Below are 27195 nucleotides of genomic sequence, written 5' to 3' on the forward strand. Positions count from 1 at the left end.
TCGTGAATGCGGAATGCGGTCATGCTGCAAAAGCAGTCGAGGTTGATGAGGTAAAATTGACACACACACACACACACTCAGGTGCCCTCGTTGTGTGTAGTAGTAGTAGTAGTAGTAGTAGTAGTAGTAGTAGTAGTAATAGTAGTAGTAGTAGTAGTAGTAGTAGTAGTAGTAGTAGTAGTAGTAGTAGTAGTAGTAGTTATTACAGCGAGCCCCAGACCCGGGGTAAAGCTATTCTTGCACCACTGTGGGCATTTCCCTTATCGCGGCTCAGATGATTAACACACACATACACACATACACACACATACTTGCGTAATGATAACATTCCAAATTTACGAAAGGGCCGGCGGCGCAGTGGGAAGGGGTCCAGGATTTTAGAATTCCATGCAAAGCCAAAGACCCCGCGCTGCTCCCCTCCCCCAGACCCACTTCGGCCCGCCCACCTCCCGCCTTGGATGCCACCGCCGCTAGCTCAGCCCTGCTATCCAACAGCTGCTGCTTCACCGCCTCGCTAGTTCGCTGTGCGGACCCAGGCTCCACCATGTCCCGTTCCTGCAGGGAGCCCCGGACCGGTTGCGTGGTTGAGAACTGGATCAGGGACTGTGTAACACATACCCACATTTTTACTGGAGGTTGCGGCGAACGCTGCAGATGCTGTGCACCGAACCTTTCTGGGTTGTACATTTTACTTGTACGGCCATACCTACACGACTTTTCCAAGTACCTTTGTCTTTGTTACAGCCCCCCTTCGAGGGGCAGATGCAACAGGCAGCACCCATGGTTATGGCCCTTAGCTTGGGTTCAAAAGCACACATGGCCTCCCCTCCCTCGAGGGAAGTGGGTGGGGTCGTCTTGTGGGGGGCAAAGGCGGACAGTGGAAGTGGGGAACAAGATTCAACTCAGGCAAGGACAAGCCCTCGCGCAAAATGGCCACGGTATCACGTAGAAATGGGGTTTGATTGGGGTCGTGTAGTTCCTTATTCCCTTTTAATTTCCCGGGGTCCCCCCTCCCCCCTTTAACACACACACCTGCGACCGTGGCCTCTCTGAGCCGTAGTTCAGACGGCTCGGTGCCGCTGTAGCAGCAGCCGTACTGGCAGCAGTTGCTGCAGCCTCCGCGGCGGCGTCCGCCCGCTCCTGCTCCTGAAGCACCTTGGCGTGCAGCTCGGCGACTTGCCGGTGCAGGCTCATGTTCCTGCGGGGGAGGACACGGAAGGTGCAGGGATGGTTTGGGCGGGTGCGATGCGGATTGGAACACTGATGTAAAGATACTTTTTGGAGGGGAATAATTAACTGGGCGGGTGGTTGATTGCGAAACACCCAGGGAATTCGGGAGGCCTCCCTGTTGTAGCGCCTTTTTCAGACATCATTTCGGTGATGGCGTCCACGGTACATGCAGCCCAACGTCCTTGCTGCCTACGTGCTCAAGCATTGACAACCGCATCCCTCATCCAAGTTGGTGTCGGCAGTTGTTGCTTCCTTTACTTCTACTTCTGCATGAACGTACAATCTCTCCCTACCCTGCATATGACCGACCCACATTCCAACCCTCCCTCCGACCCACATTCCAACCCAGCCGGATTTCGCTCACTCTTGCTGTATCTTGGCAAGCTCCGCCTCCATCTGCAGCCAGCGCCGCTCATCCACAGCGGGCAACTTGCCAACACTGAAGGCATCGGGCTGCAATGTCTGCTGCTGCGGCAGCAGCTGCTGGTAATCGCAGCGGTTGTGTTGGTGGTTCGGAAGGTGGTGAAGTGGCAGTGGTTGATGATTCTGAGGGGCTGGCCCCGGCTGCGCCGGCCAGTCTTGTGAAGACGCCACCCAGTTGACATTGCCGGCACTAGCGGGCCAAGCAGGACCGGCTTCCTGCAGGGTGTCGATGGCGGATAAACTGCCTGTGTCGTAAACTACACAAATATTTACAGGAGTGTGGGAGCGTCTGGGGGAAGGGAGCCATGAAACGTAATGGAGCGTGGGTTTTGGAACGGGTGTGGAGTGTGCGTATGTGCGTATCTTTAGGGCATGCGTCTCCAGGGTTGCACATTGAGGACCGAAAGCCGGAACCCAACAACGCATCGGTGGTACAACAACATACGGTGCATTTCTTACTCATATGAAATGCTCACCTGCGAGATGGTGCATAGGGGACGAGGGTCGGGAGGCGCGGGCGTGGAGGGAAGAGAAGAACGGCGGATGGGGAGGACAGATGGAATGGCATGGGGTGGAGGTAGCGCGTGGGGCGGGGTGCTGCGGGTAGAGCCATGCACATGAGTTGATCGCCGGTTGCGGCATGGTGCGGTTATGCGGTTGCGATAGGCGTGGTAATGACAGGTGGATCGGGGGAGACAGGAAGGGGCGCCGTGCGCCGTGGCCTAGCTGCGCAGGCGAGGCCTGCCAAGTGAAAAGGACAACCAGAAGGCGGGGCATTGCATCCAAATTCAGGAGTGTGCGAGGTCGTTTTAGAGGATAGAGAGGCTGACCAAAGATGCTGCTCTTGCCTCGCCGTGGTCCGATGCTGTGCCTTCAGTTAAACCCAAATCTGCAAGGCAGGGGACAAAGGTTGGAGCGGCGACCAACGTTTCAGCAAACAGCAAGGTGAGTCCTGATGCTTTCGGACGTTACAGAAACAAAGGTCAGCATGTGCGTACCGGTGTTTAAATTGCTCCTTGGGTCCCGTTCTGCTTCTGCCGCGACAGCTTCCAGCACCACCTGGAGCTGCTCAAGCAAAGCAGATATTAGGAGTGGATCTAACTTGCCCTGTTCATAGCTGTCGATAGCCCTTGATACAGCACCAAGCAGCGCCTTTCTGGACTCCTACAGAACCACCAAATGATAGCCCAGGATAAAAGCACGGACATTTCCGGAATAAGCATTAATTTCGCGACCAATTTTCTAACCTCGCAAGATAGGGCCATGACTGCAGGGTTTACATTTGGAAATGACAGCTAGAACTAGCAGTTCCAAGTAGGCCGACCATACAGCATAGGCTTTCTACCTGCATGCGGACCGAAAGTTGGAAGTACTAAAGTGATTAGTCTGTCGAGAGTGAGTATTATACCGGATGGACGTTCGTCCGTATATCTATCTCACGCGTAAGAGCTGTAGATTGATCAGTACATATATAATGTAAGTGTACAGATTGCTTCAACTACTACAAATATTATGACACCTGTGATCCGTGCGCTGAACAGAAGCTAGAATGAAGAGTGTCGTTTCACCGACGCGCACAGGCTTAAGCATAAGTTTTCTCCATAGCATATAACAAGTCATAGGGGAAGATACCCTGGAGGCTTTTGCTTCCGTTGTCCGGCGATGCCTCAAGATAAGCCGGGGTCGTCAACATGGTCTCTGGCGCAGCGCGCATTGGCGTGTTCAAAGTATGTATACATCGCTGCATGCCCCGCGGCACAGGGCCGTGGTGGCTTAGTTCTACTTGCGCGGTGACTACTCCGCATGTTCGCTTTTGCGACGGCTCGCAGACCACGGTGCAGGACGCTCGAGCAGATAACTTATATTGCGGATATGCTGACGCACCTGGTGAGTTCTTGGGGGCATTGTACATAAGTCTTGCTGCTGTCTGGAACAAGGTTTCAGGGTTCATGTGAGCTTCGCGTCTGCTGAAGCTAAGGCTACCTTGAGCTCTGCATGAGAAGCGTTTTATCACAGTATGCATGACAATTCTTTCCGCACCGTTTTGTGCAACTGCCGCCTCTGCCGCACCGACCGAGATGCGCCTTTCCATGTCTATGCCTCTACCTACCGACCGGAAAACCCTGATCCGCAGGCGGTTTTTGAAGGAGTTGATCGAGATGACCTACTTCCAATCGCTTATTTCATGGGTAAGCACCTGCCGCTGCAACTGCAACCGTCTGCGGCAGCACGGGCATGTCCCCCCTTCTGCCAGGGTCATGATCGTAACACAAAAAACGGCCCGCGTAACTCCTCTTCCCAATGAAATCGCCACAGCCGCAGCACACCCAAACCCTTTTAATATCGCACGTGACCCTGCTAATCATTTCCCCCCACTCCCCCAGAGGCCAAGCACTCCGAGGCCGGCGAGTGTGTGCTCAGCAAGGGCCAGCCCCTGGAGCAGTGGTGCCTGCTGCTGCACGGCAGCGCCCTGCTCACCCGCTACTCGGCCCAGCGCGGCTCCGAGCAGGTCGCCTCGCCACTGGGCCCCAACGACAGCTGGAGCGAGGCGGCTCTGCTGCACTCGACCCACCCGCGGAGAAGCAGCGTTACGGTGGTGGCGGGGCCTCAGGTGGGGTCGAAGGGGGCCATCGAGGGAAGTGACAGAAATGAAAAAAATTGACCTATTTGGGTACAGCATGAGGGAGGAAGAGAGCGGGCCTCACGAGGTAGGGGTAGATGTAGATGTAGGGGGATAGGGGGGAGGGAGCAAGGGAGGGCCTCGGGGACAGTGTCAGGAACGGGCTTTACGAGGCGTGGGAGCTGAACAGCTGAACAGCCGAACGTGTGGTATGGGACGAGGATGAAGTGGAATGTGGGTCAGGCTTTCCCTGAGCACGATCATGTCACCCCTCGGCGCAATGTGGGATGAATGCCCCGGGATGTGGGGGGTGGGGGGTGCCGGGCGAAATCCCATTACGGCATATCCTAGCTTGGCCAACCTGCTACCTGCTAAACTTAGCCCTTAGCCCTGAAACCCATACCGAGCCCGCGTACCGTCCGCCACGACCCCGCCACAGCAGCTGGCCCCTGCTGCCTTACACCTCCCCACCTTCCGCCGGTAGTTGGCCATTCGCTTACTTACTCTTGTTACAAGCAAATGATTTCCTCCCTCTCCGCCGCCTCTTGGCCGCCGCAATTCGGGCAATCCCAGGGCTGCATGACGTTGCGGCTGCGCTACAGCGACTACGACGCGATGAACGACTTGCGCAATCCGCTACAGCTGCTACCCCCGGAGGGCACACAGGCGCCCCCAGCGGAACTCGTGAGTAGCATCCCGCTGCGGCGGCGGGACTGACAGACTGACAGACCGACATACTGACGGACGAGCTAATTCATTGGTTGATGGGGAGTAAGGAGTAGGGTGCGGGTTAGGACTTAGCCGCATGATTGCTGCGTGGATCGTGATCGACCCAAAACCCAAATCGGGTTTTCTCAATTAGCGTGGGCTGGGGTAATGGTATAGGTAGGCTTTAGGGGTTGGGACTAAAGGGGCCGGCGGTTCCCCCCTCCTCCCCAAGAAACGGTTTCTCTGCCGGCAGGTGTTGGTTTGGATGTCGGCAGCCGTTCTTGCGACTTTTGCACATAACTTTCCTGCCCCTTTCGGCTGCCCCTGCCGACGCACCCGCCCACGCACATGGCTCACTCGCGCAGACCGTAGCTCAGCGCCGGGCCGCCAATATGGCTCTTCTCTGTTGCTGTCTCCGTCGTCTCGCCTCCGCGCGGCCTTCGGATGAGCGCACACCGGAAGAGGCTTCGGAGCTGGAGCCCTTCTTCGCCTCCCTGCCTGCCTACCGCACCTACCCTCAGGAGGTCGTGGCCTGTCTGGCGGCGGCCTGCCGCTCCCTCAGCCTGCCGCCGGGCAGCTTAGTGTACGAACACAGCACCCTGGCGGATGCCCACGTGACGGTTCTGTCCGGGGAGGTTCAGCTGCGGAAGTTCGGGGGTGCGCCGGGAGCGCTGGGTGAGGAAGGGGAGGGAGAGGGAAGCGGCGGGGCTGGTGGCGGTGCAGCCTCCGCAGCCGCCAGCTCCGCTGCCGTGCCGGCAGGGGGAGCTGCCGGCACCAGCGCCGGGCCGATGCGGCCGGCGCCGCCACCGGGGCAGAAGCCGGGAACGGCGGCGGCTGGAGCGGCGGCAGGGTCGACGTCCCAGGCACAGGAGGGCTCTGGGGAGGGGTCGGGAGGCCGGTTGAACATCCGGGCGAGGCTGAGGAGGGAGCGGGAAGGTGAGTCGGTGTCTGTATGTGCGTGTGGGGGGGAGAGGGGATGGTGGATGGTGGATGGAGACGGCTCCTAGGGGAGGGGGAAGGAAGATGGAAGGCACCAAGTGCTCCGATATGTATGTACCCGCAAGCTCAAGATTGGGGTTTTGGGTTTTGTTGTGTTTGTAAGGCATGCGTGCAAACAGGCAACGTCGTATCCTCCAATCCGAATATGTTTTCCTCTTGGTTTCAAGTCAGCGTGTTTGTCTGTACATGTGTATGTATGTCGTTTCCCCCTGCAGCTCGCAAGCTGATGCAGAAGCAGCTGGACGAGTACGTGTCCCGTCTTGATGCGGACACGGCGGCCTTCTCCGCCGCCTCGTCAGGGGCGGGCGGTAGCGGCAGTAGCGGTGGAGAGGACGGCAAACGTGCCTCGGGGACAATAAAGGACCCTGCGAGTGCGAGCCCCGTTGATTGGACCCGGGTGTTCATGCAAAAGGTGAGTAAAGCTGTGGCTTCTGGAGGGCGGCTTGTGGGTTTGTGGGCGCGTGGCGCGTGGCGTGGCACGACGACACACGCCCACTGTTCTTCACGCACACTCCAGCTGAGGGCCATGCTGCCCCCCCCTGCCCCGCGCCCGCGTCCTCCCAGCTCATATCTCGCGCATACCGCCCTCCTTCCGTTCCTCTTGCCCTTCCTAATCTGTTCTTGCGATCTCCCTCCGTCTGGATCGGTGTTTTACATTTTGCGCCCATCCCACTCGTCCTCGTCTTGAGGGCGCCAGCGTGTTTTTCCATACGCATACCCTCCTTCCCTCCCCCCTTCCCTCCAGGCGTTTGACCTGGCTACACTTGGGTTTTAGGTGCATGGCTCCCATGCATTAGGCTTACACCCATACAGTCAACCCCCCCCCGCCTGGCCTACGCTGGCGCCCGGCCATGCCCCCCTCCTTCATTGTCCTACCTAGGAACCTAGGCCTGCACTGCCTGCCTGCCGCGGTGCCCACCTTCCCCCTCACGCGCTCCCCCGCAGGCGATGCGGACAGTGGAGCCCGTATGGAAAGCGTTGCACCCCGCAGATAAGGCCCCCCGGAGGCGGCAGGCGGCCGGGGACAACGCATTCGACATTCCCCTGGACGGCAGCGAAGGGCCCATTACGGGTGGGTGATATCTCGGTAGCTCAATCGGTTGATCCATCTGTTGTGAAGGCCGGAACGTTCCCTGCTTTAGTGTTCCTCCGTTCCGGCAGCAGTCTATTGTCACTGCTGAAAATAATTTCACCGCTGAAAATCGATTGACCTATCCTTGAGACCTGCCTTTTTAAGCTGGTTATCCGTGTCAGCGAGTTTTCGTTGCTGAATTGATAATGCTCGTTTTCATGCGGTCCTACATGTATGTTCTTTAATGCTTTTTTTATTATGGTTTCCAATTCTCCTCTTTTTAACATTTCCAATGCTCCTGCTCGCGTTCCTTCTCTATCTGCCTTCCTTAGCTCTCGATTTCAACTTCCTTTTCTATCCATCTTTTACGTCGCTCATCCTAGAGTTCGGTCGAACTTCCGTTTCGTTTCCAGGGTTGGCCCTGAGCTGGTGCCACCCGCTCGCTGCGCGCGAAGTTCTTCTTAATGTTTGTTAATCTTCTCAATACTCGTAATAATGTTTATGAGAAATCTATCGCACGTAGTAACGCCCACCATTGTTGCTGAACGCGATGCTTCTAGCTGTGTCGCTAGAGCTGTATACTGTGTGTTAGCCCTGTCCTCGTTCTAAGGTACTGCTAGTTCTAAAAGCTGTTTTGGACTCATTAAACAGCTCGTCGTAACTCCCACGCTACCCACCATTAATTACCATCATAACGACGCTAACGCGCGAGCGTTACGTCGTCCGTCCTAGCACAAACCCTCTGACATCCTTCATAACGCTAATCCTGACATTCATATTAATTACTCCTAACGCCACGAATCCTACGTGCGGTATTGGCTGACCATCAACGAACCAACTCTTCAACCGCTAACTACTCCCCGTCGTAACTCAGAGGTGGCGCAGCTTCTCGGCCCTGCGGCCGCCAAGGCGTACTACCGGGGACTGCAGACGCAGGGCTATTCGGAAGATTCGGAATCGCCATTGCCCTCCCCGTCAGGGGGCAGCGGCAGCAGCGGCCCAGCCAAGCTCGGGGAGCCTGGCGGCGGCAACAACGACGCCGCGGCGCGGGAGCGGTGGCGGCGGTGGATGTTCTCCGTGGATGGACCGGAGACGGAGAAGCAGCGCAACCTCAGGTGCGGGAGTGCCGGGGGGGAGGCCCCGAGTGAGGGAGATGTGCGATGATGATGTGTTTTTTCCGCGTCTGTAAGGGGGAGGTTGGGACGATGCATTGGCCGAGTGAAGGCTGTGAGTTTGGACAGCGCATAGCCCGACACCTTGGGAAGTTTAGCAGGTGGGCGGGGTGGGGATGTGTATGATCCTTCTTCTTCCCCTTCGATCCCCGCGTACCTATCCCCATCCCCTCCTCGCTTGTGTTGTGTGGTGTGCTGTGTGCTGCTACAGGAGCATGGCAATGCGTGCCTCCCGCATCAACCGCGAGCGCCACGCGCGGTCCCGAGGGCGCGGCGGCTTCGACGCTGAGGAAATGGAGGAAATGTACGGCCCGCAATTCGCCACACTGACCCGTGGGTCACCTGTGGGGGAGCTGTCCACCGTGATGCTCCACTCGTCCATGCGCAAGGAGAGCGCGGTGGCGGGTGAGGAATCGAGGGACTGTAATACGTAATCCGCTGGTAATAACTGTTAGTGGGCATCAGAGGTTCCTTTGTTTGGCGAGGGAAGGCGGGAGAAGCCCGGGGGGAGGGGGGAGAAGTGTTTTCAGGAGTATGGGTTGGGAACTGGGACCCCCCGCCCTAACTAGCGGGAGGAACTAACTAGCGGGACTCAAAATTTTAGACCCCGTTGAAGAAGACGCACAAGGCTGCTGCTGGGTCCTCCGCTCTCCTGGGATCGCCTCTGCTCTGAATTTGAATCCTCACGTTACGCTTGAGTTCAAAGACCCGTATTTGATTCGGGAGAATGTGCCGGTGCATTTTTTTCCTTCAAAAACTGTGCAGACGACTGTCTAAAAGCTCATATGAATAACCTTCCAAATTGCTTCAGGTGGCCAATTCTCCCACCGGACTTCCTAAAGCCTAAAGCCACAAAATGTTCGCTTGAATGCCGGGTTCTGGATCCAGGTCCCGGCGGCTGTGAGCTGCTGCTGGTGGACTGGGAGGCCTACCAGCAGGGCGTGTTGGCGGCTCGTGCGGCAGTGCTGGCCCGTGCCGCGGGCTTCTTCTCCTCCCTCCCCAAGGAGAGGCTCAGTCAGCTGGCGGAGCTGTGTCTTTGCCTCACTGTGGACGCGGGGACGCTGCTGGCCCGTCAGGGGGGCCCCCTGGAGTGCTTGGCGGTGGTGCAGGTGGGGGGATAGCTGATGGGGCTGGGGGGGGGCTCTGGGGTGATTGGACGCATTTCTCCCTTGCTCGTTGTTGCGGGATCTCCTGCTCTTATAATTCCGGACCGCCGCCGCCGCCGCCGGCGCTGATTGTTGTTGCTGGTTGACGATGATGCGAACGTTTGCCACATACGCACATACATACGTATATACAGGACGGCGAGGTGACTCTTCTTCATGAGCCCAGCGCCGCCCTCCATACCCGCATCTCCACCTTCCGCGGTCTGGCGGTCAGCGGCAGCCGTAATGGCCGTACACAGCTACTGCCGCTGCTAGCCACGCTCAGCGCTACAGCCCCGGGGGCGCTGCCCGGGTTGGGCGGCAGCGGCAGCGCTACGGCCGCCGCGGCGGCCGCCGGCAGCGGCGGTGGCGGCGGAGCCGCCGCCGTGCCGACGGCGCCCTCCGCCTCCGGCGGCTCCTTTACGAGCAGCTCCTCCACTCCCGTGGAGGTGTCGCTCCAGGGATTGCCACTCGGGGAGGTGTCTGTGGGCGGCATTTTGGGTGAGGCGGTTTTGGGAGGTCGCGGCGGCGGCGGCGCCATCCCCTCCAGCGCGCCGCCATCCGCCAACGGCCATGCGGACCCCTCTCACCACGGCCAGGGGCATCGTCAGGTCTCCGCACACGCTGCCGTACAAGGACATACGGTAACGGATAGCCATCCGTCGCCGTTGACGGTAGTGCCGCCGGCGGTGGTGGTGGAAGGTCCGAAGTGGCCGACGACGGTGCTGGCGTCGCGCGCGAGCGTGCTGCTGGTCATGCCACGTAGCGTGTTGTACATGGCGGAGTTTGACTTGGTGCGAGGTGAGCTGATTCGGTTCGCAGCGGAGCGCCGTGCATGGTTGGCGCGGCGGGTGGAGGCGGCGTACCGCGCGGCGGCAGCACCGCCGACGACGCCGGCGGTTTTTGCGACGGCGGCGGGGACGGTGCCTGCCGGCGGCGCGGCACAGCCCCAACCGCAGCCGCCCGCTCATCCCTCGCCGCGCCGGCCGGCGGAAGCGGGCGGCGGCGGGGTCGGCAGCGGCCCTTCGGCGCCTCGCATCGGTAGCTTTCCCCGTCGCGCCGCATCTGGAGACGTCACCGGCTCTGGCTTGCATGCCACCGCCGGCGGCAGCGGCGTCAGTGAATCTGGCGGCGTCGTATCCGCCAGCTCACACTACCCCATTTCCCGGCGCAAGTCTGTGGAAAGCCTGCAGCAATGTTCGCCCAATCCAAGCCACCCAGCAGCGGGGGCGGCGGCGGCGACAGGGGCGGCGGCGGCCGCCGGCACTCCGACGTCCGTTGCCTCACCGAGTGGCGGCACCGGCGGCGTCATCGGCATCCTTTCTCGTCCCAATAGCAAATGGGACTTCCTGGACGGCCCGACGGGCGCCACCGGAGCTGCCGCTGGCGGCGCTGGCGGTGGCGGCGGGACCGCTGGCGGTACGGAAATGTCTACTCCGGTGCTGACGCCGCTGATGCCTCCTAGCAGTAGCCTTCCTCGCGGGGCCGGCGCTGGTGGCGGCGGCGGCCTGTCACTATTGGACTCCGCCGGCAGCATGACGCTCTCAACCGCCATGACGCTGACGGGGAGCTTCACTTCTGGATCGGCCCTCGCAAGCGTTGGCGGCAGCGTCGGCGGCGCCATCGGGGTGCCGCCGCTGCGGCGGCCGTCCTCTGGCAGCCTTCGTGCATTAAAGGACTCCGCCGCCGCCGCCGCCGCCGCCGCGGCTTCTTCCGCAACTGGGGCCACCGCTAATGGCGTCGGCGGCGGTGGCGGCGTTGGCGGCGTCAGCGGCGCAAATGGGATGGATTGGTTGGGCTTGTCGCCAGCACAGCAGGCGTTACTGGAGGTGGGTCTGGACCCTCTCCTCGCGAGCGGCGATATGTCGTACGGACAGGGCGGCGGGTTGAGCCTCGAGCGGCATGGTTCTGCTGCCTTGAATGGCATCTCCACGAGCGGCGGCGGCGGCGGCGGCGGCGGCGGCGGAAGCGGATCTTCCGTGGCGACGCTTCCGGCGCTGGCGTCGCCAGGGCCCAGCGCCGGGGTATCGACGCCGCGCGGTCTGGCGCCGCTCAACGTTGGCGGTGGCGGCGCAGCCGGCGGCAACAGCTGCGGCGCCAGCCCTGCTGCAAGCACGGACTTTGATTCAATGCGCGCTGCCGGACTCACGACGGCCTTCCGCTCCCCGAATGCGTTGACCCCTACCTGCCGCCGCTCCCACTGCGGCGGTCTGGGCGGCCTGCCGGCGGCGGCCCCGATTTCACTGCTAGATTCTGGGTACGGCACCGTCGGCATCGGTAGCGGCGGTAGCGGCGGCGGCGGCGGCGTCACGCTGAGTCCCAATGCAGCTTCAGCCGCAGCCAACTCCGCAACGCCGTCATTGCGCGTGTCCCGGGGTACGGCACACAGCGGGGTTGGGACGGGTGTACGGCGTCGTACTGACATGGATGGCGGCCTGGCTGCTGTCGCAGCCCAGGCTCTCGCGGTGGGGGCTCTGACGGCGACGGCGCCGCCGCAGGCGCAACCGGGGCCGAGGGTGCCGGCCCTGCAGGCATTGGACGCGTTGGAAGTCGCCGCCGCCGCCGTCGCCGCCACGCCGTCGTCGGTGCCGTCGTCTCCCGGCCTGTACAGCCGTAACTCTCGGAACAGTTACACGGGCGGCGTGACGCCACGCATTTCTAGCCTCGACAACGTGTGGATGAACGGGGGCCCCTTCCGTGGCGGCGGCGCCGGTGCCGGCACCAGCGGCACCATTGGTGGCGGCGGCGGCGGCGGCAGCGGCTTCGCAGGGGGCCTCCGCGGCCGCGGCCCTACGCGTGACGGCGGCAGCGCCGGCGGCGCTGGCAGCTACAGCGTCGACGCCGGCCTGGCGATGGCGGCAGCGGACGTGGAAGCGGAGGAAGAGATGCTTGCCTTGGCTCGGTCGCTGGTGCCGAAAAACCAGGCGGGGCTGTTTATGGTGCGCGGTGGAGTCGCCTCAACACCCACAAAGCAGCCAGCTGCGCGCAGGATAGCTGGCTGCTTTTGAAAATTTAGAGGGAGAGAGAGAGAGAGGAGAGAGGTTCAGCGGTTAAAAATGGGTCGCTTTTGCCTGTCTTGTCTGTCTGTCTGTTTGTCTGTCGCCTTTTCCTGCCGGCAGCACTGACGCACGCAGTAGCGGGCACACTGATGCCGGGTTGGCCCCGCCCTCTCGGCGTCCCAGTACGACAGAACCGGAGACGTGAGGTGTCAAGCCGATGAGCCGATGATGCTGGTGACGATCATGCGTCGGCGATGATGACGTCAGTGATATTATGCACATCGCTTTGCATGTTCTCCTCCCCTCGCGGTTGTTTAACCGCTTGTACCGTTTTCGCATGTGGGAGGGGGAGGAGGACGAGGTGCAGGGGCACGATGACCAGCTGCCCGGAGCAGACGCGGCTCCCCGCAAAGCTAGAGATATGGCTTTTTGATGACGACTTTTCAACATGACCACCACCACCACCACCAACACGTAAAAAATACAATAAAAAAGACGCGGAGCGGCCAGGGTTCGACATGTGGTTGGTGGGCGCCGACAGCCGGTTTCCTTTCCTCTCCTGACGGAGCGATCCTCGCCGGCACCCTGCTCAGGGCTGAGGGCCCAACAGGCGGGTCTCACGGCGCAGGGCCTGTGAGGTCCTCTTTCCCTTCATCTCCCCCCCTCCTCAACAAATAGATTACACACACGCATGCACACATACACGCATAACCTCCGTGTTCTATTCATCATCGCCTTCATCTGAGCGTTTCGATTATTGGACCGTAACCATCGGATCGGCGTCCAAGGACAAAATGATCCGACGTGTCTGTCTGTTTGTCTGTCTGTCTGTCTTTGCGCGTGTGTGCGCACGTGCATGTGTGCGTGCATATGCACAGCAATGAAGATGTATGTGCGTATGTATGTGCGTATGTATGTGCATATGTATGTGCGTATGTATGTGCATATGTATGTGCGTATGTATGTGCATATGTATGTGCATATGTATGTGCATATGTATGTGCGTATGTGTTTTTTTTAAGGAAAACATGTTTATATATGAGAGCTAGGAGGGAGCGCGCCTTATGGCAATATGCATGTTTTTGTACGTATGTGCTGTATTGCTGTCTCTCTAACATCGCCCGCGTCAAACCATGTACAGCCATGTACAGTAACGTCGTGTATTCCGGCGCGGCGAGCGCAGGTACGCTGTGAGGGGTGCTGTGCGAATGCTGATGTGATGTTAAACGCGGCATGTGTGTGTCTGTGTGTGGTTGGTGTTATGGGAGGCCCACAATGATGTGTTGTTTCGCGGCGGCGGCATGTGACGATATATGTGGGTTTCAGAACAATATAAAGGGCCGACAATCTTACCTTTAGCGTTTTGACCCAGCCGGCGGTCAGGCGGTCTGGCTGCGGGATGTATGTCTGTTGGACAAGCTCCCCACTGGGGCTGGGGGGCACCGACGTGGTGGCTATGGCTACAACGGATAACGCACCCCCATATATAATTTATGATATAATAATGTGTTACTACTTGCATATGGGGGGCCTGAGGGGGAGAGTTGAAATGTTTTGTGGGGTAAAGCACGGTAACGGGGATGCCGACCGGGGTGTCTCAACCCGGGGGCGATTTGAGTGGCCAACGACGGTGGGAGCGTCAGAGGGTGAGGGGGCCAGTAAGACAGCCCGAAGGGGGAAGAGGACATGTTTGTAGTATGGCAATAAGCAGGTACGTATGTATGTATGTATGTTGGTTGGTTGGTTGGTTGGTTGGTTGGCTGCCCTGTGACCGGATATGACAGCTGGTGAAGTCACTCGAACGGACTTTCAGTGGCGGGCGGTGCTGATTCGGTACTTACATACAGCGGTCGTTGGCGGTTGAGGGTGGTTGCCGACGGCAGTACGTACTGAGAGCGTAAACTGCCGTATACAGACATTTCCTTAGACTTTTCGTGAAAGAGGTTACGTGTTTATATGTATTAGATAAATGTGTGCTCTGTGTGCGAAATGAGCTATGCAGCAGCATCGGCAGCGGGCTTCTTGAATGCTATATATGGATGGTTGCAGCGATGGCGGCGGGTCGGGCCGTTGCAAAACGATCTTCCCCCTTTCGGGGTGAAACACCGAAACCCATAGTTTGTGTATTCATCATAGTGCATGCGCGATTACTTCAGGTCTACTTGTCTATTGGCGGGTTTTAAACCTCTCCACTCTACCTGGATCCCGAGCTCTTTATTGTGGATCTCCTGGATCTGGAGTTTTTCGTCACCGTACGGACGCCGTACACTGCCTCCTCTCGCTCGACGGCTTGGATGCGGGTGAATATGTGTCCGTTTCCGTTGCGTAGGCTTTGCAGTATAAGCTTTTTTTTGGACATACGCTTGCTCGGTTGGGTGTTTGTGTCAGGGCGCGAAGGCATTTTTGGTCTCGGCCTCTCGGCCTCTCGGCCTCCTAGGCCCCCGACATGTGGCTCACGGACTGTGCCGTTGGGGGCGCTGCCGTTCTTACCCCTATTCATCAGAGACTAAGCCCCCCTCTCTCGCACGCTAGTCCATCCACATTTTCCGATTAGGATGGCATTGTTAGCTCGACTTCTCATATTCTCATATTTGCATGCATTAATAGGATGATGCCATGGCAGCGGTAAATCTGGTGCCGTGCTAGTCTATGTGTACCAAATACTTGATTGCTGTATCGAGGCTTATGATGTCGGCTTGGCGTACATTAGTACGAAGGTACGGCGCGAGCGAAATTCGGTCTGTGTTCAGCGTACGGCTCATCAACCTCTGGGTCTACAAGCTTTTGGGAAAAGCTTGTAACGAAATTTCGCAACTCGAATGCCGATGAGCGTACAGCGATATTATTTCAAGCATCATTCACATCACACGGATGCCCCCCAACTGCCTCTGCTGCGGCCGTGCACTTTGCACTTTGCAACGGACGCCGCTGACTCTTTGTTTTCCGTACTTCCCGTATTTATACCTTAACCGTCAACCTCCAACCTCTACAGTCCACGTTGCAGCTGTATGCATTCCAAAGTTTGTTGCACAGGGAGCTCATATACATTAGGGATAAAGAACACTTAGGACGAGCGCAGCAGCTTATTTACGTGTATTCCTCCTACTTTATTCCTTTGTTCCCTTCTATATGCAAGGGAACCGGCGGGACTGTCTCTACTTCATTCCTTTGTAGTGACAGTCCCACCGGTTCCCTTGCATATACCCTCAAGCGGAGGATATCAGCAAGGGGGAACGGTGGGACTGTTATTACAAGTTTTACAGGTTCCGCACAATCGCAGGGGTGTCCGTCAAAGCCCGGGGGCCCCATGGACTACTGCTACTGCTACTGCTACTGCTACTGCTACTGCTGATGACCTGACCGACCGTTAGAGCGGAAAGGACGGCGGCGGCGACAAAACATCACAATAGTAGAAGTCGCCATCGGTAGGCCTCTTTGCTGCACATGTGATGTAGTTAGGCCCATGATCCATAAAGAAAGAAAGGCCCATCTGTTCAGTCTCGCATCAGCACGCCAGTAACATCACCGCACACGCGTACGTCATCATTGCCGTACCCAGATGCAACTCATGGCCTATTAACTCATCGTCCCCGTCCCCTCAATGCCGGGATACGCAAAGAAAAACCCGACAAAGGAATGGGGAAGGACGGGGAACCAAACCCTTACCGCCCGTAGCCACCTCAAAAACTTCTATTAATGAACGCGAAAACTAGAACGCAGTGGCCCATTGTCCTTGGCCTTTGCCAGCTGTCGCCTTCGCGGGGTCAGCGTGTGATCGGCAACATGGAACCCCGTGCCACGCACGCAAATGCACCCGCCTCGGATTAGGAATGATGATTTTGGAAGACTGCGTCTTTAACACAATAAAGCGGTATCCCCTTGCAGAATTCCACCGGACGCAGCCGGTGCACGCTGCGCATGGAATATTTTTTTGTATGTGTGTTTCTTTTTGCAGTTAGGCCGCGTTATCTATAGATAATCTTCCAAAGGCTACAACATCCATAATTTAATGCAATATCCTATCTTTCCCAACGAAGGGCGACATCGTAGGGTGCCGACAGGCGAGGACTGCATCCCTGCGCATGTAGCGACAGGTTGTAAGGCACATATAATATAATCAAAGCTTACAACCTGAAATAAGCTCAAATTTGCACGAAATCGGTGTGCTCTAGCAGCAGCATGGCTGTAACTTGTATCGCGCATCGATGCTTCAGCGGCCCAAATATGTCGATACTTAATGCTAAGTGGCTGGTCATCAATTTAGGCAGGCATAACGCATGTATGGCAGCCTTTAGATATAGCAACAGCCACGTCGTAACGGTTACTACGAGTTTCCATGCGGCCAAACAGTGTATGTCCATGAAAGCTTGAAACCGTGAGCCTCGTATGATTCCATCCACTATCGTATAAAGTTATCATTCATGTATGCCCACCATAGCAGCCAACATCGTCGTACTACATCTAACAGCGGTCTTGGATGCCTAATTGCGTAAACAAGAGCAGATTCTTAGTGGGTTTTGGAATTAGATGGCTCTCGCTAATACAGCTTACCAGTAAAGGAGGATAGCGAGCACTTCTTACTTGCCGTACGTGACGTTGGGTGCAAACATGGCTCTGGCTTTGTGACGATGGGCCCACCTGAGCAAAATCAAATCATACTGACGGCATCAACATCACCTACAACTTACAATGTACAAGAACAATTGAAGCAACACAGCTTTTGCTCGGTTAAAGCCCACTTGACACAGGAAACGCCAAGCAAGCTTGGCGAGCTCCTCTGGATACAATTTTAACAAATTACTTATTTACAAATTGCTTTTTGCTTCTACCCAATATATCAGCCATCCGGTAATCCGATTCGGAATGCCAGTTTGTCCGACGTGCCATTCTGAGCCACCCTACCAGGTTGTTCTACGAGACAGATATGTGCGAAAGAATATTGAGTGCGTAGGCCCTTATCTTTTGGGACAGCCTAACCAGGTGAGACATGATGAAAGGAATCCAACAGGCTGTCGAAGTCGGAACTCTTACAAGTCACAACCACTTCGCTCCGATCCGCACAGGCTCGCCGAATAAGGGACATAGATGGCGTGCTTCAGAAGTACGTCCAGTTGGGCGTGTCGCTTTGGGCATACCTAGGATTTCTGCTCCGATTGCTGCTCATGGGCGTCAATTGCACAGCCATTTTCTTCGCGTTCATTACCTACAAGAGCAACAAATCAAGCGGATGGAAGTACGAGATACCGACTCGAGTCGTTGTCTGGGCTGAGTTCATTATCATTTGCTGTTACCTGCTTTGGGCGATCTGGCGCCTCCTGGTGCTGCTGTGGGCAGTCTTGAGAGAACTGAACAGCAAACCAGACAACCTGTACAAGAACAACCTTGAGGTGAGGCCGGGAGTCCTCCTAGCGCTGTGCACGTTGACCGATAACGTACCTGCCAGCGTAGTGCCGTACCTGTCGGCTGGTGTCACTCGCTACTCCCAATTTCCGGTCGGTGCTGCCACCGCCACCGCCACCGCCACCGCCATCGCCACCAGCATAGCGCTTAGCTCGAAACAATGCTTTCATTCTTAGTCTTTCGTCAACGCCATCCTTAAACCAATCCTGGACTCTTCCTGAACTGCTTAATGACCTATTATATACATATGAAGGTGTCGACAGCTGCACGGAACTGGTACAATTCCTTGATGCTGCTCGACTTCAACCTGCTGCTGCTGTTGCGATACGTCAGTCCGCCATCAGTGGCGGCGGCACTGGGCAAGGCACGTCGGCGAGTGTACGGATCGTACGGCACGCGAGTGCACAGAGATCAGTAAGTACGGGAGCGCCGAGCCCTCGACACCCGGCACATGAGCAATAGGCCCGCGACCCTCAACCCCTCCACCACTTAGGGGGTCCGCCGGTGTGTAGGAAAATGCCCCTGAGGAGGTGTGACCCGTCTGCTTTCAGCGAGGCATCTAGGTTCAGACTGAATGCCCTTGCGCGTCTCGCTGAAGAATAACAGATAATAAACAAAACAGAACAGGAGGCGTCACGACGGCAGCACTCCTACTGCGTTCCCATCGGACCTCCTTAGGTTCCGTGAACCGTTAACCGTTAGGAGCCTCAAGTCCCCGATAGGTGCGTAATAAAAAAAACACCTGGCATTCAGCTCTTCAGCTCTTGCTTACCCGGCAGCAAAGCTCGCTCTTTCTTTTTTCGCCAAGACCGTTAAGGACCCCCGTAGGCAGACGCAAGTCAAGTCAAGCTAAGCCCAATCGGGTGTCCTTCTTACCATAGCCAATAACGGCACCGATTCCTCGACCTGACTCCGCGGCCTCACCGCCTGTGCACACAGGTACTGCCTGGATCTTTGTTGCTGTTGCTGCTTCTACGGGCGCCTGGTACTGTGCACGCTGCTTCAGTGGTCTTTGGTGCTGTTATTGGCTGCCGCTGCGCTTTTCGGGGTCTTGATTAAAGTCCTGCAGCTGCGCTTCCTGGGCACCGCTGACATTCAGAATTGGAACATCACCGAGGTGCGCGAGGATGTAGTCGACTCCTTGTCTTTGAAATTCCATGCAAACTGTTGAGACTAACAACGCCTTAGCTTTTTTGTGTATGGTTGCCGCTGAGCTCAGGGGAGCGGAGTATACTGAACTCCGAGTCGCACTGTTAGATTCTGTTGGTAACATGATGGCCTGCAAGCAGCAAGATAGTGATAACGCGGGGGAGGGAGGCTGAGCCTGATCCACCCAAGCATGGCCAGCAGACGGTATTGCCAAGAGCCCACATCGCAGTGGTGTCGGTGCTAGCTGACAGACCCCGAAATTATTTGAGAACGCGCGCAAGAAGCAGGGCAACAAATTCCCGGAAATCCTGCTGTCAAGTTCCCAGAAATCCTTCGCTTGTAAAACCTACACCTTGTTTTGCTGCTGCGGAAGTGCCTCGGCCGGATCAAGTAGGAATCGATTACATATTATTCTGCTTTCTTCTGCCGCGGGCCACAACCTATCCAGCCCACGAGCGGGAAACGCCCGTCGGAGCAAAAACAGCCTAGAAGGACACAAGCTCGGAATACGTGTTACCAAATGTATCCAAAGGTCTTCTGATACTAACCTGTCTATGATTTCTGCATCCAGTTTCGATCGTTGCGTAAAACCCTAAGTATGATTTGTACCCATGCTGAGCCTTCGGCCTTTTTCCCTTTCTTGTATTGTGCCGCAGCTGCTGCTGTTTGGCCAGTTTGTGGTCAACATGGCTTGGCTGGACACGCGGCAAAAGGACCGGCGCTCCGCAAAGCTGGAGCTCTTATTCCATGGCTCGGACGCGGAGCAGTCCTCTGAGGAGGCGGAAGCTGTGAAGCTTGTGGAGGACGTAAGCTCCTTGGAAGTGCACTTGTGCAGGAAATAGCTGAGACCTGCAAATGAGCTGTGCACAGCACGTTGATTTACGTCCAATATCTTGACGCCAATTAAAGTGGAGCGCCGTCCATTGTTCCTCGCCACGTGTGGAGTGCTGTTGTTGTTTTAGTTAAATACGCATTTTACGTAGGTTCATAAACTCCGCCCCAACCACCTCCCAACCGCTGTGCGGGAGAACGTAACATACAAGCAACGCAAACAGGCACTCGTAACTGTTCCGCATCTCCCCCATGCAGTTGGCGCTGTTGGTGCTCCGCTACCACTACAGCTTGCTGACCGCGTTGGTGATCCACCACTCCGTCACCTCAGAGGACATAAGGCAAGTTTTTATTTAGTTCCCAAGAGGACCGCAAGGGATACTTCTTCTTCGGAGCCCTAAGGATTGGGTTTCGGAGGCTATGATCTGTCCGGGTTTCGGAGCAAAAACAGAGGCCCACAAGGCTCCGAGAAGGTTGCGGGGGGAAGGGGTTTCGGAGCCCATTGGCCTGAGGAGGAGCCCAAACTGATGAGGATCTGCCCATATGGTGTGTTCTGGCTGCTTGCTGGGGAACGAGCGAACGCTAAGCATAGCTAAGCTCAACCAACCCAACCCAACCCAACCCAACCCAACTCCCCGCTTATGCGCTGCTGGTATGGCCCCACGGCGACAGCTACATTTACATCGACGACTCGGTGGAGGAGGAGAAGCCCCGAAACCGAGTTAAACACGAGGTACGGCACTAGGGCACCAGGTACAGCCGTACCGAGTGGGGTAGGTACGGCTGCCCCTTAAGACCCCGCCGTGCGGGCACCTCACGTAACCCCTCGGCCACCAGAACATGCCGCAGTGGGAAGGCGGGTCTGGGTCCAGGTCGTGTCGGGTCGGGTCATCGGAGGACTGCTGGCTCGTTACGGAGCCATCCAGGAGCCCTGCCGCCCGCCTAGGTGTACATGTTATAAGGCCCTGATACCCATAGGGCCCTTCAAAAACTGCCCCAGAACCCTGTACGGCACGGAACTCGGGGGATCCGTTTCCGTTTAGGACCGCAAGCTCCGTGACGAAGGACACCCCCTACAGTGCGATCCCCATCCTTTTAAGTAAGTGCGCCGCCACACTCGCTACTTTGCCGCACAGCACAAAAAGAAAAGTGGCGCCGGCGGCGGTGGCGGAGAATCCGCGTCCTATGGTGGTCGCGGTGCGGATTGGGGCCGACATGGGGCGATCAACGGCCCCTACGCGGACTTGCCACCGAGCGCGTTGCAAGCAGGGCAGGTGGTGGTGGAAATGTCGCCGCGCCAGGCCCGCCGGTCCACGACACCCGCCGCCACCGCGGCCACCCCCGCCGTCCGCGGCGGCGGCTTTGGCGGCGGCAGCAGCAGCAGCAACAGCAGCGGCACTGATAGCGGTCCTTCGGCTCCCCCCATCCTGGCGCCGCTGGAGCGCTTTCCGTACGACTTTTACACGTACGGTCACGCAGTTGGCGCGCCATTACGGCGCAACATGCAGATTCCGGAGCTGAAAGAGCGGTACGAGCAGAACCTGTGGCGGGACGCAGTACGATAGGTTTGCCGTCATCATCGGAGGTATTGAAATGATCGAAGTCATCATCATCATCATCATCATCATCATCATCATCTCATTATGATGATGTATTGTACGGGGCGGGTGTCCGGCGTTTGAACCCAGGCACCCCAATATCCCATCAGGGCGATGGCTTGGCTCCGGAGCCCTGGGTCTAAGGGGGCCTGATGGCGCGTGGCGTGAGCAAGCGCCTCTGCACCGCAGTTGCAGGAATAGCTGGCTGGTATTTTGAATTGCGTGTGTTGCGCGGCGAGTGCGGGATGGTGGAGGGGTACCGAGTGAAAAGATGATGAATGAGATGAAATATGCCGCCGCATACGCATGTGCATCTGTATGTATGTATGTATATCTTGAAGGTAAGGGCACTTTTGCATGTATGGAAGTTACAAAGTCGGGAATGCTATGGAATACTGAGTTGCTGTAAAAGGGCTTCGCACCACTGGGCGAAGGAATGGAAAGGAGGGATGTGAAGATGGGCCAGTAGAGTGGGTGGCTTTTAGGGGCTTACTGCCAGTCAAGGGCGGGAGGTCAAATCCGGCAACCTTTCACTACTCGCTCGCTGACCGATAGACAGACGGACACACAGACAGACAGACAGGTTGACAGACAGGTTGACAGGCTGACAGACGGGGATGCGACCCAACCACGCTGCGTAACGGTTGAGTGGACTTCAGACACGGTGCTTTCTTTCACATAGGAGGTATCCAACTATTTAGATTAGCGGACCTTGACGGCGGCGATGATGGCGGTGTTCTTGGTGACGATGACGTTGAATGGGCGATGATGATGGTGATGTGGTGGACAGGGCACGATGCTTGATGATGTGGTGGTGTTCGTGTTGGTGTGATGTTATGATGTGTGATGAATCCTGCCGCAGCAAAGGGCAGTGTTGTCGGTCTTGGTCGGACGGTCTACGGGGTACCTGTAGGGACTGATATCTGCTACTGCTGCTACTGCTGCTACTGCTGTCGCAACTACAGCTGTCGTGGTGGTGGCGTAGCCTAACTTGGCTATGACAGACTCGAGACAGGCGGTGGTGTGGACCGGCTCTCAGTTTCGCACCATTGATCAGAAGGTCTTATTTTCAAGGTCTTGTTTGGAAAATCACTTTTGCCGCTGTGTTCTCTTAAAGTTCGCAAGCCAGCAGCACCCCTGCTGTTGTGCAGCGCAGTGAACCCACACCAACACAACAAATGACCCCATAGACGAAATAGCATTTTGGCAATAGCGTTTTTCGAATGCCCAAGCTGGCTGGGTGTACAAACACCAAGGAAAGGAAAGCCCGTACCGAAATGGTCGTACTCAAGAGGCCGAAGCCAGCTCTCTGCTGGCATGTCGCATGCCGCTTGCCCGTTTTTATGTGTCCAAGTAGGTGTACGGCGGTTTCGGTAGTACCCTCGCACTTGACGATTGATAGCCCTGTCGCTGCAAGTTCATATCGGAGGGTTGCTTGCCAGGTCGCGTTTATTTTGTTAATACTGCTGCTGCTGCTGTTGGAAGGAATGCCAAGGTGCACCTATCTATCGCTGTCCGTTGTCGCACATTGACGTTTTTCCGTATTTCCGAAGAAATGTTAACAGTTTCCAAACGTTTCGGGCATATCACAACGAGTTGAACGGCTTTATAAAAACAAGACATTTCAGTAGAGGTATCTTGGTCTATAGCTGACTGACAGATTGATGCGGGTGCATTGAACAGCACGGCATGCGGGTTGGAGGCGCACCGACCTAGCACCCCCCTCCCCCGGGCGCCACCCGCAGGACGTATGAACGGGGGCAGGGGCAGCGCCCACCGCCTTCTGCTGTGCTATTCTGCTGCGAATTCACGGGTGCTCGCTTTTAGGAGGATCTTCTTAGAGCAGCGGACGCCTCTACGCTCTGGTTATATTATACGTGGCCCTGTTTATTATATTCCTTTCAAACGCAGCAAACTATAATTTTAATGCCCCGAGTCAAAGATTCCTAAGGTCAACAGATGCAGGCACTGGAATGAGGCCCTCCGCACCTGCTGCCGAAGTGTGTTATGTGGCAGCTTCCGCCTAAATTTCCTTTCCATCTTTCTTCCTTCCCGTTCTGATGCACCACCGTTTGATTTTTTGTTGCTGCCAAAGAAGCAATTGTGATTCTAGGCAAGCTGCTGCTTTACTGGCCTCGTTTCGTCTACGCACAGGCGCTTTTGCGGACGACGCATGGACTGAGGCAAGAGGGAAAACACTGCCAGGCCCCGCAAGCGGGGTCGGTCAGGGACCCGCGAGGAGGGTGAGTGGAAAAGTGAGATTCCGCAGCCAGCGGTGCAACAACCGCCGGGATAGGCGCTCCAAGGAATTGAGCCCCAAAGGAAAACAAGAAATCTCGGGTGAGAGAGCATTCGCGTGCGCATGCACGAGAAAGGGAGAGATGCGTGGAGAGAGAGAAAGGGGTGATGTGAAGCGATAGCAAAAGGATGAAGGGAGCGGGGAGAGCCGAGCGACCAAAACTGACCGAAACTACGAAAAGTCCATGGCAACCCCACACCAGCTCTAGCGGACGCCTCTGCACTTGTACGCGGAGCTTGTAACTTTTTATAAAAGAAAGAGGAGGCCAATTGGACTGCGGCAGGTAGGTATGCACCTGAATGCAATTGTGACTTTGAGTTGCGAGGATTGCATGCTGGATGTGAGGGTACCTAAAGCATGAAGTGTCCTCTACCCTTCGCTCTGCCCTTCGCTCTGTCCATGTAGCGGTTCCCTCCGGGTCGGGACATACACTTCCAGTCCCCGTAGCCCAACCGCAATTGACTTTGGTGCCCGGCGCACCAGAGAGGTGAGCTGGTGAGGATGCAAATTCAATATAAGACCGAACGATGACGCCTTTCTCTTTCAGGATGGGAGGCTGTCTGCGGCGCTCATCTAAACGATTCAATCTGAAAATCCTTACCCTCTTCGGAGCTTCCTCGCAGAGCTTTTTTCCTTTCGTTTTGTTAATTATGTAAGAGATACTTGCTGACCGACAGAAAAAGGCTGCGATGTTGACGCGAGACGTTCAACCAAATGCGGTAAGCCAAGTGCTCAATGACTCATTTGGCAAGTACAACCTTGTGAAGATTTCAATCCTAAACGGCTAAAATGTCCTTCAGATTGGACGCAAAAAGTTAGCTTACACGAGCAGATCGAGCTGTGCTCCAGTGCTGCTGCCAGGTCCGCTCTGCAATGCTTCCAACCAGTACAACAGTGTCCAAACAACCTTGAAACAATCCAGACAAACCACAAACCAGACGGGAGTAGTTTAATTACGAATGCTTCGGTTCCAAACTCTCATCCACAAGCCATTTGGGTTGGATCCGCACGCATATAAAAAATTTCAAACCTCTACCTTTAGTGCATCTGAAAACCGTTAGCCTCTACGGATCCCAAAGCTAACGGCAAGCCGGCACCCCCTACCGGGCTTCGATTTCCCCTGCGCCGTACAATCAAAACCGTATATTAATGCCCTGCTCATCTTTCCTTTCCATCATCCTCGGAAGTACATTCACTTCCTTGACGCTTGTACATAAGTACTAGATAGCGTCATAGTTCCGGACCAGCCTGTCAATCAGCTCGGTCTCGGTTAGAACGTAGATGCATATTCTTATTTAACACCGATTTTACCTGACCATTTAACCGACATTCTAGCTTACAATATCAATTTCGAACTAGTACCCTGCAATCAGGAAGATTTGTAGTTGTATTCAATACTTTAGGCTGAGCATCCTCGGCTCCAGTTGATTGACAGCTTCGCACTTGCATTGAGATTTAAGATAAGGGAGCCAGCGGATTATTCAGATGACGCTCTCGGCGCGTATGAATCTGGCCAGGATGCCAGGCAGCTGGGCCACATTGTTACTTTGGACCGTCGCAGTGCAGGTCGCATTGGGTAAGACAGCTGCGTGAATCCGCACAAAATAGAAACATAGCGATGTTATTGCCTTGGCAACGGAGCGCAGAAACCTGTTTAATTTCTTGGCGTTCATCCCCTTATTTGTTTCCCGCCATTTCTGCAGCGACGGCGGACATTACCCCGGTGAACATGCCAGCATTGAGGTCTGGACATGCTTTTCCGTGGTGCAGATGCGATTACTATGATTGCGAATGTAGCCCATATCAGTTGGAATACCTTGGGACAGCGGTGAGTGTTCCATCCATGTCCAAAAAAGCAAATAATTCGCACACACCAAACCTGCGAAATAAGTCAAATTCTAATAATATGATTAACTGTGCCATTAGCTGTGCGATAGTAATCTCTTGTCTCTTCTCCCGCACTTTGAGAAACGGAACGGCCACATGACAGCTGACATCTCAGCTCGCGTTTTCGCGCAGATCTTAAACGCAACATTCTCGAGGACTTGCTTCCGCATGAACTACATCGGCTGCGACATCTCAAAGCCCTGCTGCACCTCGCTTTTGAATTCGGTGGATAAGGTTGTTGTTGAGACGACGCCGCAATGCGGCAACAAGTCCAACCTGGTCAGCGTCACCGTCAACAACGCCACCCACCTTTCCTGGAATCCGTACTTCCACAATAACACGGGTACGTTGCCTGCACGGCCCTTGATTTTATTTGGAGCCTCTACCAGACGCCATAAATGCATACATACGCTGCGCCCAAGCTGCCATGCTGCAATTTCTCACTCCACACACTTCACATCACAGGCTCCTCTTTTTGTACTCCTATTTGTGCAACCCTAAGTCCTGTCGTTTCTGCGCGCAGGTGACGTTCCGGGCTATGAGCTGAAGATTTACAATTTGAAGCGCAACGTCACCACTTTCCCCGGTACCCGGATCTGCATCACCACCCGCAACACCTGCTACAGCATCGGGGACATATGCAGGGACTCCAAGACACTTGGCGGTTGCAGGTAAACAGCCAAATTAACTGAACCCTAAGTAACTGAATTGGGGGATTGCATTTTGACTTCCATGCATGTGCCCGTGTTCGTTACGCAACCGCGTTGCTCTCATCCTCGCTTCCATGCTGTACAGGTACTCCTTCGCGGAGTCGTCCTCCGGTGTATTCTGCCCCGTCTGCGAGCCGGCGCCGCCGCCGCCCTTCCCGCCCTCGCCGAGGCCTAGCCCACCCCTGTCGCCGGCTCCGTCGCCACCTTCCCCAGTGCCGCCGGCTCCGTCGCCACCTTCCCCAGTGCCGCCGGCGCCGTCGCCACCTTCTCCAATGCCGCCGGCGCCGCTGCCGCCCTCTCCAGCCCCTGTGATACCCTGCACCATGTGTGCTGAGCTCACCATCCTGCCGCCGGACAGCCTCCCCGGCCCGCTGTACACCTTCGGCAGCGGCGGCGCGCCGAACTGTACGGAGATGTTCGATTTGGTCTCCGGTGATATTATCAGCAGCGCGGCGTTGTACGGTGCGATTATTAGCAGCCCGTTTACGCTTGAGGTCTGCAGTACGACATTTGACGCACAGCTATTCGAATATCCGTTCATCAAGCTGTGCGGCAGCTTCGCCAGCGCCGACAGCGCGGTCAAGCTGGGTGACTGGCTGGAGGGAGCACTTGCTCGATGGGTCGACGAGATGAGCGGCGGCGTCTGCGTGCCTGGCTACTCATTCAACAGTGATGTGTACGGCATTGGTGACGTGTCGTGCTTGTCTGGATCTCTCCAGAAAACTTGTGATCCGGATAGTCCGCCGCCGTCGCCGTCACCATTGCACCCGCCGTCTCTACCGCCGCCTCATTCTCCACCGCCGCCACCGCCTCCGCCGCCGCCACCGCCGTTGCCTCCTTCACCCATTCCCCCATCACCTTCGCCACCGTCTCCTCTGCCACCGTCACCGCAGCCGCCATCGCCAAGCCCGCCGGCTCCTTCGCCACATCCTTCACCACCCCCACCCCCGCCC

At 56.5% G+C, this 27195-nt stretch overlaps 2 protein-coding genes across 2 annotated transcripts in view; one reads left to right on the forward strand and one right to left on the reverse strand.

Moving 5' to 3' along the window:
* Window positions 1–3558, reverse strand: part of VOLCADRAFT_121687 (uncharacterized protein) — a gene marked incomplete at its 5' end in the record, with an annotated part of 12600 nt that extends 9042 nt beyond the window's left edge. The window contains 4 exons of the mRNA XM_002958126.1: window positions 447–555; window positions 1033–1198; window positions 1595–1710; window positions 3538–3558. Of these exons, the coding sequence (XP_002958172.1) occupies window positions 447–555; window positions 1033–1198; window positions 1595–1710; window positions 3538–3558 (412 nt within the window). The remainder of the gene's footprint in view (window positions 1–446; window positions 556–1032; window positions 1199–1594; window positions 1711–3537) is intronic.
* The window catches only part of VOLCADRAFT_107992 (uncharacterized protein), a gene marked incomplete at both ends in the record, with an annotated part of 27988 nt that continues 4137 nt past the window's right edge, over window positions 3345–27195 (forward strand). The window contains 27 exons of the mRNA XM_002958101.1: window positions 3345–3380; window positions 3483–3540; window positions 4038–4264; window positions 4847–4957; window positions 5347–5656; window positions 5741–5917; window positions 6196–6392; window positions 6926–7052; window positions 7927–8167; window positions 8436–8629; window positions 9113–9333; window positions 9525–12041; window positions 13510–13551; window positions 17432–17755; window positions 18022–18182; window positions 18708–18885; window positions 19574–19723; window positions 20007–20050; window positions 20421–20481; window positions 20885–21276; window positions 23092–23159; window positions 23501–23686; window positions 24051–24132; window positions 25416–25473; window positions 25665–25875; window positions 26056–26203; window positions 26328–27125. Of these exons, the coding sequence (XP_002958147.1) occupies window positions 3345–3380; window positions 3483–3540; window positions 4038–4264; window positions 4847–4957; window positions 5347–5656; window positions 5741–5917; window positions 6196–6392; window positions 6926–7052; window positions 7927–8167; window positions 8436–8629; window positions 9113–9333; window positions 9525–12041; window positions 13510–13551; window positions 17432–17755; window positions 18022–18182; window positions 18708–18885; window positions 19574–19723; window positions 20007–20050; window positions 20421–20481; window positions 20885–21276; window positions 23092–23159; window positions 23501–23686; window positions 24051–24132; window positions 25416–25473; window positions 25665–25875; window positions 26056–26203; window positions 26328–27125 (7319 nt within the window). The remainder of the gene's footprint in view (window positions 3381–3482; window positions 3541–4037; window positions 4265–4846; window positions 4958–5346; window positions 5657–5740; window positions 5918–6195; window positions 6393–6925; window positions 7053–7926; window positions 8168–8435; window positions 8630–9112; window positions 9334–9524; window positions 12042–13509; window positions 13552–17431; window positions 17756–18021; window positions 18183–18707; window positions 18886–19573; window positions 19724–20006; window positions 20051–20420; window positions 20482–20884; window positions 21277–23091; window positions 23160–23500; window positions 23687–24050; window positions 24133–25415; window positions 25474–25664; window positions 25876–26055; window positions 26204–26327; window positions 27126–27195) is intronic.

This window comes from Volvox carteri, assembly GCF_000143455.1.
Source record: "Volvox carteri f. nagariensis unplaced genomic scaffold VOLCAscaffold_86, whole genome shotgun sequence".
NCBI classification, from domain to species: Eukaryota; Viridiplantae; Chlorophyta; class Chlorophyceae; order Chlamydomonadales; family Volvocaceae; genus Volvox; species Volvox carteri.